The sequence below is a fragment of the Notothenia rossii genome (assembly GCF_949606895.1).
Source record: "Notothenia rossii genome assembly, chromosome: 3".
Taxonomy (NCBI): domain Eukaryota; kingdom Metazoa; phylum Chordata; class Actinopteri; order Perciformes; family Nototheniidae; genus Notothenia; species Notothenia rossii.
Genome location: NC_136901.1, coordinates 34,500,062 through 34,513,345, shown reverse-complemented (window position 1 = coordinate 34,513,345; position 13,284 = coordinate 34,500,062). Strand labels below are relative to the sequence as shown.

General features: G+C 43.8%; 1 protein-coding gene across 10 annotated transcripts in view; it reads left to right on the top strand.

The window, feature by feature from the left end:
* Window positions 1-13,284, top strand: part of chd3 (chromodomain helicase DNA binding protein 3) — a gene marked incomplete at its 3' end in the record, with an annotated part of 45,770 nt that overhangs the window by 5,385 nt on the left and 27,101 nt on the right. For all 10 annotated transcript variants that reach the window (XM_079670155.1, XM_079670156.1, XM_079670157.1 and 7 more), the window contains exons 5-24: window positions 219-463; window positions 1,716-1,849; window positions 1,955-2,084; window positions 2,394-2,596; window positions 3,437-3,706; window positions 4,136-4,339; window positions 4,962-5,176; window positions 5,407-5,538; window positions 5,799-5,895; window positions 6,296-6,487; window positions 6,576-6,776; window positions 7,191-7,328; window positions 7,511-7,632; window positions 7,739-7,912; window positions 8,335-8,476; window positions 9,110-9,241; window positions 9,368-9,485; window positions 11,284-11,408; window positions 12,404-12,635; window positions 12,894-13,081. In XM_079670155.1, coding sequence (XP_079526281.1) covers window positions 219-463; window positions 1,716-1,849; window positions 1,955-2,084; window positions 2,394-2,596; window positions 3,437-3,706; window positions 4,136-4,339; window positions 4,962-5,176; window positions 5,407-5,538; window positions 5,799-5,895; window positions 6,296-6,487; window positions 6,576-6,776; window positions 7,191-7,328; window positions 7,511-7,632; window positions 7,739-7,912; window positions 8,335-8,476; window positions 9,110-9,241; window positions 9,368-9,485; window positions 11,284-11,408; window positions 12,404-12,635; window positions 12,894-13,081 — 3,394 coding nt within the window. The remainder of the gene's footprint in view (window positions 1-218; window positions 464-1,715; window positions 1,850-1,954; window positions 2,085-2,393; window positions 2,597-3,436; window positions 3,707-4,135; window positions 4,340-4,961; window positions 5,177-5,406; window positions 5,539-5,798; window positions 5,896-6,295; window positions 6,488-6,575; window positions 6,777-7,190; window positions 7,329-7,510; window positions 7,633-7,738; window positions 7,913-8,334; window positions 8,477-9,109; window positions 9,242-9,367; window positions 9,486-11,283; window positions 11,409-12,403; window positions 12,636-12,893; window positions 13,082-13,284) is intronic.

Sequence of the window (13,284 nt, the reverse complement as noted above, 5' to 3'; positions counted from 1 at the left end):
CAGACGGATCAGTAATCCTATTTTTCATCCCACACTCGAGAAATTGACGTTACAGCAAAAGGACATTGCAGATAAAAAGGCCTAAATAAGTAAGGGTCAACAATACTAGAAAACCGACAGGTCTTATAAGAAAGTGAAATGTTATCCAGATGTCTATGTTTTGCCTATGTTTCTTCTCTTTTCAAAGCACTTGAATGAATCCTAACCTCTCTCCCCAGGCCGATGATAGCCAAGATGAATCCTAAGATCCCCATGTCAAAGATGATGACCATCCTGGGGGCCAAGTGGAGGGAGTTCAGCACCAACAACCCCTTCAAGGGCAACGCCGCTGCCGTCACCGCGGCAGCAGCAGCGGCCGCCATCGCTGTCGCCGAGCAGGTCTCCGCCGCCAATGCCTCGCCTGAACCGCCTCCACCGCCACCGCCCCCGCCCATCAGGAAGGCCAAGACGAAAGAGGGCAAAGGTCAGGGGTCATCTTTAGGCTTAATTTCCCTGTTTCCCTTCAGATTTGGTGCCAGTTTGGACGTGGACACAGTCTTTATTGATATGAATAACGTATTCAATTGTTGATATCCAGTTAAAACTGACCTCAGAGGCACATGACATGTACCAATAATCATCTTGAGCACATGCTGGTGTCATGTGAACAGCTGATGTTTGTTTACATTCTAATATAAGAAAACAAACGTATTCACTCTGAAACCCAGGTCGTCGCACTTGCATAGCTGACATCTCTCAGTGGATGTCTGCTCGCCACCTCAAGCTCAACCTTGACAAGACTGAACTGCTTTTCCTTCCGGGAAAAGATTGTCCCACTCTTGACCTAACAATCAACATCGGCACCTCTATTGTTTCCCCGACTCAGACTGCAAGGAATCTGGGTGTGGCCCTAGATAACAAACTGTCCTTCACTGCAAACATCGCTGCTACAACCCGCTGCTGCAGATACACTCTTTACAACATCAGGAGGATACGTCCCCTCCTGGCCCAGAAAGCCACGCAGGTTCTGGTCCAGGCTCTCGTCATCTCACGCCTAGACTACTGCAACTCCCTCCTGGCTGGTCTACCTGCATGTGCCATCCGACCTCTGCAACTCATCCAGAATGCAGCGGCTCGTCTGGTCTTCAACCTTCCTAAATTCTCCCACACCACTCCGCTCCTCCGCTCCCTTCACTGGTTTCCAGTAACTGCTAGAATCCACTTCAAGACACTGGTACTTGCGTACCATGCTGCGAATGGATCTTGCCCTTCCTACATCCAGGACATGGTTAAACCGTACACCCCAGCACGTGCACTCCGCTCTGCATCAGCCAAACAGCTCGCTGCACCCGCACTGCGAGGGGGACCCAAGTTCCCATCAGCAAAAACACGTGGGTTTGCTATCCTGGCTCCAAAATGGTGGAATGAGCTCTCCATTGAAATCAGGACAGCAGATAGCTTACACATCTTCCGGCGCAGACTGAAAACTCATCTCTTTCGACTCCACTTGGAGCGATATAATTACTAACAAAGCACTTATATACTAATAAAGGACTGGCTTATCTAAAGCCAGTTGAGTAGCACTTGAAATGTTTTGGCTCTATGAAACCTGATGTACTTATATGATTCTGCTTTCTTCAAGTTTGTATCTTGTTGGTCGAACGCACTTATTGTAAGCCTCAGCTAAATGCAAGGTCATGTAATGTATTAATTGCATTATGATCTTTTCTATCCAGGCCCTGGCTTCAAAAAGCGCAGTAAAAGCCCTCGAGTGGCAGACAAGAAAAAGGCTGCAGCAAAGGCTAAAAAGATGGCCCCCATTCGCATCAAACTATCGCCCATAGGTGCCAAGAGGAAGAAGAGTTGCTCAGTGAGTACAGAAGTCCTGTCTTACTTCCACGTTATAATTGTTCCTGTTTCGGTTACCTGTCACCTCTTTCCTTTCTTTCCTTGACTCTGCCTGTGTTCCCTTCAGAGCGAGGACCTGGACGAGGAGGAGTCGGAGCAGGAGGACTCGAGCGTTCACAGCTCCTCGGTTCGCTCCGACAGCTCGGGCCGCGTCAAGAAGAACAAGCCAGGGCGGCCTGCCAAGAAGAAGAAGAAAAGTACAAGCACTTCCTGCCAGTTATCCGCACAATCAGAGCTGGGCGTTGATATGATATCGATACATTTGTACATGAGACTAGATATGGTCTTAGTTTTTGGTGTTTTCTGGCTGTATTAAAGTAAAATCATGTCATTTTCTAACTTAGATTTTATATCTTTATCCACTAAGCCTTTATATCCACATTTCGGATCATTATTTTGTATCAAACATCTTATTTGAACTGTTAACCCTAAAGAAATCATAGCGATATCGAAGTATTCTGTCCAAAATATCCTGATAGCTGAAACACTTTCATCATCATTTTCAGACTTGTCTGGGCTCGTCCCTGCAGTCCCTGGGGAGGAGGAGGGGGCCGACGGCTACGAGACGGACCACCAGGACTACTGCGAGGTGTGTCAGCAGGGGGGGGAGATCATTCTGTGTGACACCTGTCCCCGAGCGTACCACCTCGTCTGCCTCGAGCCCGAGCTGGACAAAGCCCCTGAGGGCAAGTGGAGCTGCCCGCACTGCGTGAGTACAACCAACAACTTTTCCTACTTGGTATTTATGTTCTTGCTCAGCAGCTTTAAATGTATTTAAAGGGTCTATTTGAAGATACGTAAGAACAAACAGTTAAAAGTGGTTTGTTTGTACTTGTCTGAGCACTGGATGAATAGAGGTTTTGTAGCAGCTTTCAGACGAAGACGGATGATTGAAGTGGTGTTGTAGGTGTACATCTATTCAGTATTGTCACAAAATAACCCATTGCTCATTCTTTTGGTTACCATGACGCAGCTCAATAAACATGCACTGTTCTGTTAGCTGCGTTTGAAGTGGACTGCAAGGGTTTTTAGTTGACTTTTTGTGTGCGGAAAAATACGAACACAAAGAAATGTCTTGCATTTTACTGGATAGTTTTCATGGTAAAGACACACTGTTTGAACAAATACATTGTTAAGATCCTCGCAAAATTAAGCTTTTGTTATATATCGACTTAGACTTCTTACCAGCTGCCGATTTTCAGTACTTTCTTGGGGGAATTCTCCTCAATTTCTGATGCATGTGGCTGTCAAGATTTTCCATCTTTGTGTATGTGATGTTCGCTAATTACGTTTGTAAAACCAAACCAGAAGTTAAATCAATTACCCGTCTTTCTCTGCAGGAAATCCCTCAACTTATTATTACTTTCCTACAGATTTGTCTTTATATCTCCTTACCAACATACCTTACTCAGAAATAGGCATTGTGTTTTCTGTAATGTTTACTATTAGCTATCACCTGGATCGACCTTGACTGTTTATTTCCGTTGACAAAAACAGTTATTCTTAAGGTTGAACTTAATCCGAATGAATCGATATTTCCTTTCCCCAGGAAAAAGAGGGGATCCAGTGGGAGGCGAAGGACGAGGACTTTGAGGATTTCGAGGAGGACAGCGAGGAACGGGTGGTATCTGAGGGCAGGGTGGGGATCCCCGTTGGCGCCGAGGAGGAGGATGACGACCACATGGAATTCTGTCGGGTGTGTAAAGACGGAGGAGAGCTGCTGTGCTGCGACACCTGCACCTCCTCGTATCACATCCACTGCCTGAACCCCCCGCTGCCCGAGATCCCCAACGGAGAGTGGCTGTGTCCGCGATGCACGGTGAGAAGCTCCTAATTGAATTAAAACCAGTTTTTATCTAGTTTAGGATTATGTGTACTATGTGATTTACAGGGACCAATCAGTGTCAGTCCAACTATTCCTAATTGGGAATTCTTCCTCCCCAGGACAACACTTTAAAGTCTCTCTATTAGAACATGAGAATAAAGTCTATTACATTATATTATGTCAACGTAGATGAAACCCACACATTGAAAAAGCATTCTGTTTTTCCCTTTGAACGAATAAGTGTTCACAATATAATTTCACAAGATTTGTAATTCCCCAAAAATAAATAGAAATATTACATAGAAACTCCCAATGTATTATTTTAAAGGTGCTGAGGTATCAAATATACCTGAAATGAAAAATAGTCCACATGATCAGAACACACGTCCAAGTATCAACCAGTGAGCGTTATTCCCCCTCCAGTGTCAGCTAATCACAGGGCGCGTCCAGAAGATCCTCCACTGGCGATGGGGCGAACCTCCTCCTCCCATCCCTGTCCCCCCCGCTCCGGACGCCCCACCTGACGCCCCCCCGCCTCCACCCATGAAGGGCAGACCCGAGAGGGAGTTCTTTGTGAAGTTGACGGCTCAATCCTACTGGCACTGCACCTGGATCACCGAGCTGCAGGTACGAGAGGAGAGGGATGGAAAAGTGACAGTCTGTTTTTTACGTTTTGTTAGAATAGAAAGTAAGGGTCCCCAGCATATAGCCGCCGGATGCTAACTTGCATAATGTTGGGTAATATGCGCAATTAGTTGCATTAATTAGCATACAGTTGGGAAAGCTAGACAATAGTTACAAAATTGCTTGGCTGATTTGGACAGTTTTGGAGTGGTTTTGGATGTTATTGAAGATGTTGAATACATTTCGGACAATTCCAGGATCAAAAATGTCAGTTTTAAAGAGGAAGTGACCTTATTTGTGCTCCTGGGTGGGCTGATTGTGATACATTTTGTGTCGATTTTAATGTTTTAGGGGACACAAAAGTGCAATTTTTTATCCTAAACATTTTAGAAATGGATTCAACATCGTCAATAACCTCCAAAAGCACTCGAAAATGACCAAACCGCCGAAGCCATTTTATTTCTAATGTCTGCATATGTTCCTTAATTCAACTAATTGTGGAAATCGCCCAACATCGCCTAACCGTGCCATACATTTGATAAAACTTTGGGGTACACTACCATACATTTCCAGGTTCACACTGCTGCCCAACACATGCTCACCTCCCTCTCCCTCTTCCCTCCAGCTTGAGATCTTCCACTCGGTGATGCACAGGAACTACCAGAGGAAGACGGACATGGACGAGCCTCCCAGCCTGGACTACGAGGAGGATGAGAACGGGGTGGGGAAGAGCGAGAAGAGGAGGGCCAAAGACCCTCAGTACGCCATAATGGACGACAAATACTACAAATATGGCATCAAGCCGGAGTGGATGATGATCCAACGCATCATCAACCACAGGTGAGGCTTGTGTGCGGGCATGTATCTGATCTTTTATGTTTACAACCTGTCATTACTTTTATCGAGTCCTATAAAAGTAGTGTTAACGACTTGAATGAATGCCTAGAATGTACTGCTATGGTTTAAAAAAAGCAATCCAGGGTCATCACACTCTTATTAGTCGGCGTGTAAAGGTTTTTTATGCCTGTTTAAGTGCATAATGGTGCTTTACAACTGGGTGTCCCTGGCAGTGTGGATAAGAAGGGGACGTACCACTATCTGGTCAAATGGAGAGACCTGACCTACGATCAGTGCACCTGGGAGAGAGACGACCTGGACATCCCCGACTTCGCAATTCACAAGAGCAACTACTGGAGTCACAGGTAGAGTAAGGCAACCACACTGACTTTATCGCGGAACAATTTTTGTATCCAACAATCGAGATGTTATTTATTACAGCAAGCCAGTAGAATAAAACAGTTTTTAATGTAGTAAGTAAGGGTGCCGTTTGAGCTGTTTTCATTGGACAATGGGACCGTAGAGCGTCCCAAAGTATGGAAACCTGCTGCAAGTCAATGCAGAGCTCCTATATATTTATTCCTGGTATTTACACCTTTTTTTCTCTTTTTCTTTCTTCTGACAGAGATGCGATAATGAAGGAGGACCCAGACAAACCCCGGAGGATGAGGAGCAGGAACCAGGAGTGTGAAGAGGACTCCTCTGCCTCGCCGGTCACTGATGTGAGTTTACTGAAGTTTCACTTTCATCAGGTCTTATTTACAGCTGCTTCCTTTCTGTGTTTCACTCCGATTGAAATTGAAGGCAATATTTTAATTTTTTATATATAAAATGTATGTACTCGAATATTACTTAGTGAACCGTTCCATTTAATGTGAGACAATGTTCTCTTTCTGTGTTAGGTAAAGTAGTCAGTAAAATGTACATAATCTTCAAAAATAGAATAAAAATGAAACAATATTTATTAGTTTTAGATTATAAGCTTTATTACATATATCGCTACCATAAACAAAAACGGCATGAATTTCTGCAGAGATTCAACAGACTGATTGGACTAAAAATAGCTGTGTCACAATCAGGTTTTTTATTCTCTACTCATGTTCTCCCCTTTTCTCCGTCCAGCCGACGATAAAGTACGAGGAGCAGCCCGACTTTGTGACGCAGACGGGGGGCACGCTGCACCTGTACCAGCTGGAGGGTCTGAACTGGCTGCGCTTCTCCTGGGCTCAGGGCACCGACACCATCCTGGCCGACGAGATGGGCCTCGGCAAAACCATCCAGACCATCGTCTTCCTCTACTCGCTGTTCAAAGAGGTACCGGAGCCTCATGGTGCGGTCAGTGTCTCACTTCACTGGAAGCTACGTGTCTGACTTCCTCTTCCTCGTCCTCTTCGTCCCTCAGGGCCACACTAAGGGTCCGTTCCTGGTCAGCGCCCCGCTCTCCACCATCATCAACTGGGAGAGGGAGTTTGAGATGTGGGCGCCGGACTTCTACGTGGTGACGTACTCGGGAGACAAGGACAGCCGCGCCATCATCAGAGAGAACGAGTTCTCCTTCGACGAGTCGGCTGTCAAAGGAGGGAAGAGGGCCTTCAAGCTCAGGGTGAGGAAATGGACACCGAAGGGAAACAAAACGTGTTTCATTTGAAACTGTGGGGATTATAAGATTGTGTTTTTAGTATTTTTATTTTCTTATTTATTCGTTCTTAATGTTAAAATGTTACAGAATCAGTTGGTTTTACACATTTTTGACATAATGGAAAGATGTGAAAAGGACACCCTGATAAACTGTCCTAGGTTTTAGAATAAGGGCCCAAACAATAATCAAAAAGGTATTTAGAATAAATATTAATTACAAATCTAAAATTTGAGAGGTTTCATGTAATATACAGAAGCTATAAGAGACCTAACAATAACCAAACATCCTAAAAACTTAACTTAGCTCAGCATTCATTTCAAAGTTTAAGAGTAAAGGAACTTGTGCCAAGCCATTCAGTTTCCTCTTACTTCCCTGCAGAGAGATGCTACCATCAAGTTCCACGTTCTCCTGACCTCCTACGAGCTGGTGACCATCGACCAGACGGCGCTGAAGTCCATGGACTGGGCCTGCCTGGTGGTGGACGAGGCCCACCGCCTGAAGAACAACCAGTCCAAGGTACGGTAGCTATAGAGTGTGTGTCAAAGAAAATATATACATCCTACTATTTAACACCAACATCTTTGATAAAAAGCCATTATATTGGTATCTAACGACTTGAAGGTTTCCAGTTGCCAAAAGAAAGTCTCAGCGCCCTCTGGTGGACAAACGTATAATAAGGATTTGTATTGTTTGTGCAGTTTTTCAGGCGTCTGAACGACTACACGATCGACCACAAGCTGCTGCTGACAGGAACTCCTCTACAGAACAACCTGGAGGAGCTGTTTCACCTGCTCAACTTCCTCACACCCAACCGCTTCAAGTAGGACTTGAACACACGCACACACACACACACACACACACACACACACATATATTCTCTAATGCCGTTATTACCAGTCCTTCACCCTGTCCATCTCTCTGCACAGTAACCTGGAGGGCTTCCTGGAGGAGTTTGCAGACATCTCTAAGGAGGACCAGATCAAGAAGCTCCACGACCTGCTGGGGCCTCACATGCTGCGCAGGCTGAAGGCCGACGTCTTCAAGAACATGCCGGCCAAGACCGAGCTGATCGTCAGGGTGGAGCTGAGCCCCATGCAGAAGTACGACACGCTGAGGGGTTAAAGAGGAAACGAGGATACGGGCGGATACATTCCTCTCTATCTACATCTTTGACCATTTAGCCTAAACCTCTTCAATTGGCAATCTTTATCTGATTAATTATAGAGCGCTGATTCATGATAAAATAGTTAAAGTCCTGACATGTTACCAATAAGAGGTTATTGAGTTAATTATGTTTTGAAATGTCATTATTTGCCATTTGATAAATGTGGTTTAAATGGATTGAAAGCTATCTTTATACTAATCTAAATGTACTATGCAATAGGGAAATAGAAAAGGAGACGCAGTAACTTCAGGATATTTGTATTAAAATTAAACAATGGAGACGAGAGAGATATAGGATGTCTCTCTTTGTTTTATATATGATTATAACTTCAATTTGCTTCTATGTTGTTAAATACAGAAAATACTACAAGCTGATTCTGACCAAGAACTTCGAGGCTCTGAACTCTAAAGGCGGAGGGAACCAGGTCTCCCTGCTCAACATCATGATGGACCTCAAGAAGTGCTGCAACCACCCCTACCTCTTCCCTGTCGCCTCCATCGTGAGAACACACACACACACACACACACACACACACACACACACACACACACACACACACACACACACACACACACACACACACACACACACACACACACACACTTGTCCTTAGCAAAACGCTTTTAGTATAGATATGACTGGAGAAAAACAATCAAAGTTTTACATTATTCACTATTATTTCACTTGTGTTCCAACCATTTGCTTTACATTTGTCCTGAATAGCAGAACAGCGACATCTTGTGTTGATATTCAGCGCTGCTTTTGTTCTATATTTATTCTTATAAAGAGGCTTTTGGGTTTCTTCCTTTCCTGTAGTGTGTTATATTGGTTTTAGTGCATGTAAATGGTCTCCAACCCATTGTACGTGATAGGCTAAGAGGCGGGACATCTCTAAGCGATCTCCCACAAAAAAGCCAGCCAGCTAACCAATCACAGCAGACTCTGGTTTCAGACAGAGGGTGAAAAGAGGTGCTGCAGCACAACTATGAGGAAAATAAAGAGCTTTTTGAACATTAAAGCATCTAAACAGTCACAGTAAAGGAACTAAATACAAATATGAATCTGAAAATAAGCATAATATGTCCTCAGTTGTTTTTTTACTTGAGGACTGGTTTGTGTGTGTGTTTTTTAGGAAGCCCAAAGAACCCCTAACGGAGCTTACGAGGGGTCGGCCCTCTCTAAGGCCTCTGGGAAACTGACGCTGTTGGAGAAGATGCTGAAGAAGCTGAAAGATCAGGGGCACAGAGTACTAATCTTCTCTCAGGTACACACCAGCGTCTCCCTTCACAGACGTTCAATCCGTGCCACCACTCCTCCAGAACTGGTATTCCAACTGTAACCGAGAATAGCTGAAAACACATATGACTGTTTTTCTCTCCTTCCTTTGTAGATGACCAAGATGCTGGATTTACTGGAAGATTTCTTGGACCATGACGGGTACAAGTATGAGAGGATTGATGGAAGCGTGACGGGAGCAATGAGACAAGAGGCCATCGACCGCTTCAATGGTGAGAGACTGGATGATATACATCAGGATTGAAATCAGTATCGAGGCTATTGGCTTAGTTCCCTGACATGGAAAGAAATAAGGCATTTGACTTCAGGGCTGCGACGAACAATTGTTTTCGTTATTGGTTGGTTATTGGTTAATCTGGTCCATCGTGCTTCTCATAGTCCAAGGTGACAGTTCAAATGACTTGTTTCAACCCAACATTCGAAGATGTTCAGTTTAATTTGATATAAAATTTGTAGAAAAACGACATATTTGAGAAACAGCAGAACTTCCTGCGTTCTGTTTCTGCCTTAATTCACTTTATTTGTGTTGGTTAACACAAGGTCAACAGTGCAATGAATAATACATTACATTAATAAATGATAGCACTATACTGTATACCTGCATGTAAAAGGGTTATTTGAGTGTAAGTGATGTACCGAAGAGGTTTCATAATGCAAATGCTGGAACAATACTGCGTTGCTGTTTGCTTTGTGGGCTATTTTTAGACTGCAAAGCTGGATTTCTCTGTGATAATCACGTATTATATTTCACGAGCAGATGGAGTCAGTTTCTAGAACTAAAGCCAACCTGACTTCAGTTACAAAGGCTGATAAGCACTGGGTTGATGCTGACTTTGTTTTCATGTGGAACTTGGCTTTATCACTAAGCAGCAGAAGTTGGCAACACCTGGCATTAAATCACACAGTAGGGATAGTTTGGATGAGTGCTGAAGGAAAAATGGGGAAGATCCACACAGGGGGAAAAAAGTCAAGTCCATTTGTATTAGTCAGTAGGGGCTTGGACTGTGAGCCGTAGGGTTGTCGGTTCAAGTCCCCGAACAGACCTAAATATGGAGTGTGGACTGCTACTTGGAGAGGTCCTAGTTCACCTCCTGCCCTGCCGTGGTGCCCTTGAGCAAGGCACCAGACAACCCCCTTCCCCCATCACTCCCATTCTTCCCCGGGCGCTTTGCAATAGCTGCCCACTGCTCCTAGTACTAGGATGGGTTAAAAGCAGAGAACACATTTCACTGTGTGTGCTGTGTGCTCTGCATGTGTGACCATTAAAGAGGGTTTCATCTCTCCCAAATCTATTCTATTTATATAGCCCAATATCACAAATGTGCCTCACAAAATATGACACTTCAGAAAGGAAAAACCTTTAACAGTGGAAAATCTTGTAAAACTTTACTGGACTATAAAAGTTTTAATATCAGGCAAATTACCAATATGACAAGATAGAGAGTTATATACTATAAAGCAGGGGTTTCAAACTCAATTTCATCGGGGCCACATCAGCATTATGGTTGCACTCAAAGGGCCGGCTGTAACTTTAAGACTATATATATATAAATACATAATAAATATAAAATAATGTATTATATTACATTATTGCCTCTTCATTGGATTATTAACGGATAGGATAATAACTTCAAAATTAACTACGTCTGAAAGCAGAAGTCTAGGCAAATAATTGCAAATCTCTCCAGTGAGCATGTCACAAAATGAAATGCATTGTGGGACATGTAGTTTATGGGCAACGTGCTTCTGTAATGCGGCATGTAACCGTATAATAATATTATATTCTTTGCGAGCTCTTGCGGGCCTTGAGTTTGGGATCAAATGTGTTTTATTTATTTTTTAAATGATAAAAACTACAACTGTACAGCAACACTTTCAATATCTCTTGATCTCTTCTGAAATAATCTTAATCTTGCACAGAGGTTATAGCAATTGCAAAAATATAATCAATAGGATCCTGTGATCTGAACTGATGAATATTACTGTCTGTGTTTCTCCTCCTGTCTGCAGCCCCCGGTGCTCCTCAGTTCTGCTTCCTGCTCTCCACCAGAGCCGGGGGTCTGGGCATCAACCTGGCCACCGCCGACACCGTGGTCATCTTCGACTCCGACTGGAACCCTCACAACGACATACAGGTGCAGTGAAACAACACATAGCTGCACCATATCATGTTGGCAAACCTAAATAAGGAATGATTGAATCCGATTGGTTTGAAAAACATGTCTGTCTTTGCATGGGGTGTTGCTGTTTCTACGGAGTGCACTTTCATTGTCTTTTTGGCCACTAATGAAACAATATGCAGCAAGTAAGCCTTTCTCTTTTCCACAGCTCCATCAAGGATTGCTCCTATAGTATAATACAATGCGTCTACTTGTAAATCATTGTTCAAAATGGCAAGTATTTCTGTCTGAACCTATTCCCAGTAACATGTGGAATATACCCCTGTGTCTTTGTACACTTTCAGTTGTTTTCCATTTGAGTAGTTTTCTTAGAACACGAATAAACAAATGTCGAATTTCTGTGAACTATTAATTATTGTACATGATTTAGGTGACAGTTTATACATACAACACAAACAGCAGACAAACTCCCCCTGTAAGTTTTTTCATTTTCATTTGCTGATTTAAAGGTGACCTATCATGCAAAATGCACCTTTGTACGTCTTTTATACATGAATATGTGTCCCCGGTGTTCCAGGGAACTCACCAAGTGTCAGAAAACACAACCCTCTCTATTTTCCTCCATACCCAAATCTCTAAAAAAGGGGCTGCAACGGATCTGATACAAACTGATCCAGATTTGAACACTTGTATGTCGTCACAGAAGTTTCGCTACGGCTATTGGGCCAACGCCACCAATCAGGAAGAGACAGCCACGGACATTGCCGTTCGAAAGCGCTGGAGACGCTGTAGTACATATTTCAGGCCACCAGATGGTGCTGTTCTCACTGAATCCGAGCATGAAAGGCAGTGTTAAATTGAGCGAAATGAGGAATGGCTAAAATGCATGATCTGTTTGGTATTTAGAAAAATGAAAAGTATAAATATGCCTTATATAGGTATGGTCCTACACTATATTATTCAAATATAGCATGATAGGTCCACTTTAATAATGGTGAATCTCTGCGCAGGCGTTCAGTCGAGCCCATCGCATCGGGCAGGCCAACAAGGTGATGATCTACCGCTTCGTGACGCGGGCCAGCGTGGAGGAGCGCATCACAGAGGTGGCCAAGAGGAAGATGATGCTGACCCACCTGGTGGTCCGGCCCGGCCTGGGGTCCAAAGCCGGATCCATGTCCAAACAGGAGCTGGACGACATCCTCAAGTTCGGGACAGAAGAGCTCTTCAAGGACGAACTAGAACGTGAGCATGTTTCCAAGTAAAATAGACCGTACAGTCAAATATAATGGTGATGGGTTTTTGAGCTCAAATAAGGAAGAGTTGGCACGCTCATTTTCCTGGATAAGATTATTTGCTTTCACTCCCTTCTATCTGATTTCATCTTGACACATTTGGCTTATTCTGGTATTTCTTAAAAAATAATTGGTTGGCAGGAAAAGGGTTATTTGTCTGTAAGATCAGGACAAAATGTTTCCTCTTTTTGAACTCCCTATGCGGCAGGAATGAGGAATAATACGGGGGGGGATAAGGGAGAGGACGAGGGCAGCGTGATCCACTACGACAGCAGCGCCATCGAGCGGCTGCTGGACCGCAGCCAGAGCGACTCGGACGACTCGGACGTGCAGAACATGAACGAGTACCTCAGCTCCTTCAAGGTAGCCCGGTACATGGTGCGGGAGGAGGACAAGGTGAGAGGGAGCTTTTTTTAGACATGAACAATATCTAAACTTTCCATTATTTTATTATTGTTACTCACTAAATTAAGAAATAAATTCTCATCAACACTGAGGCAGCATCTTCACACAGATATCATAGATCAATGAATAGGCCTGATGTGATTACTTCTCCATTCAAATGACCAAAACTTAAAGAAGTATAGTTTTTTTAAAAT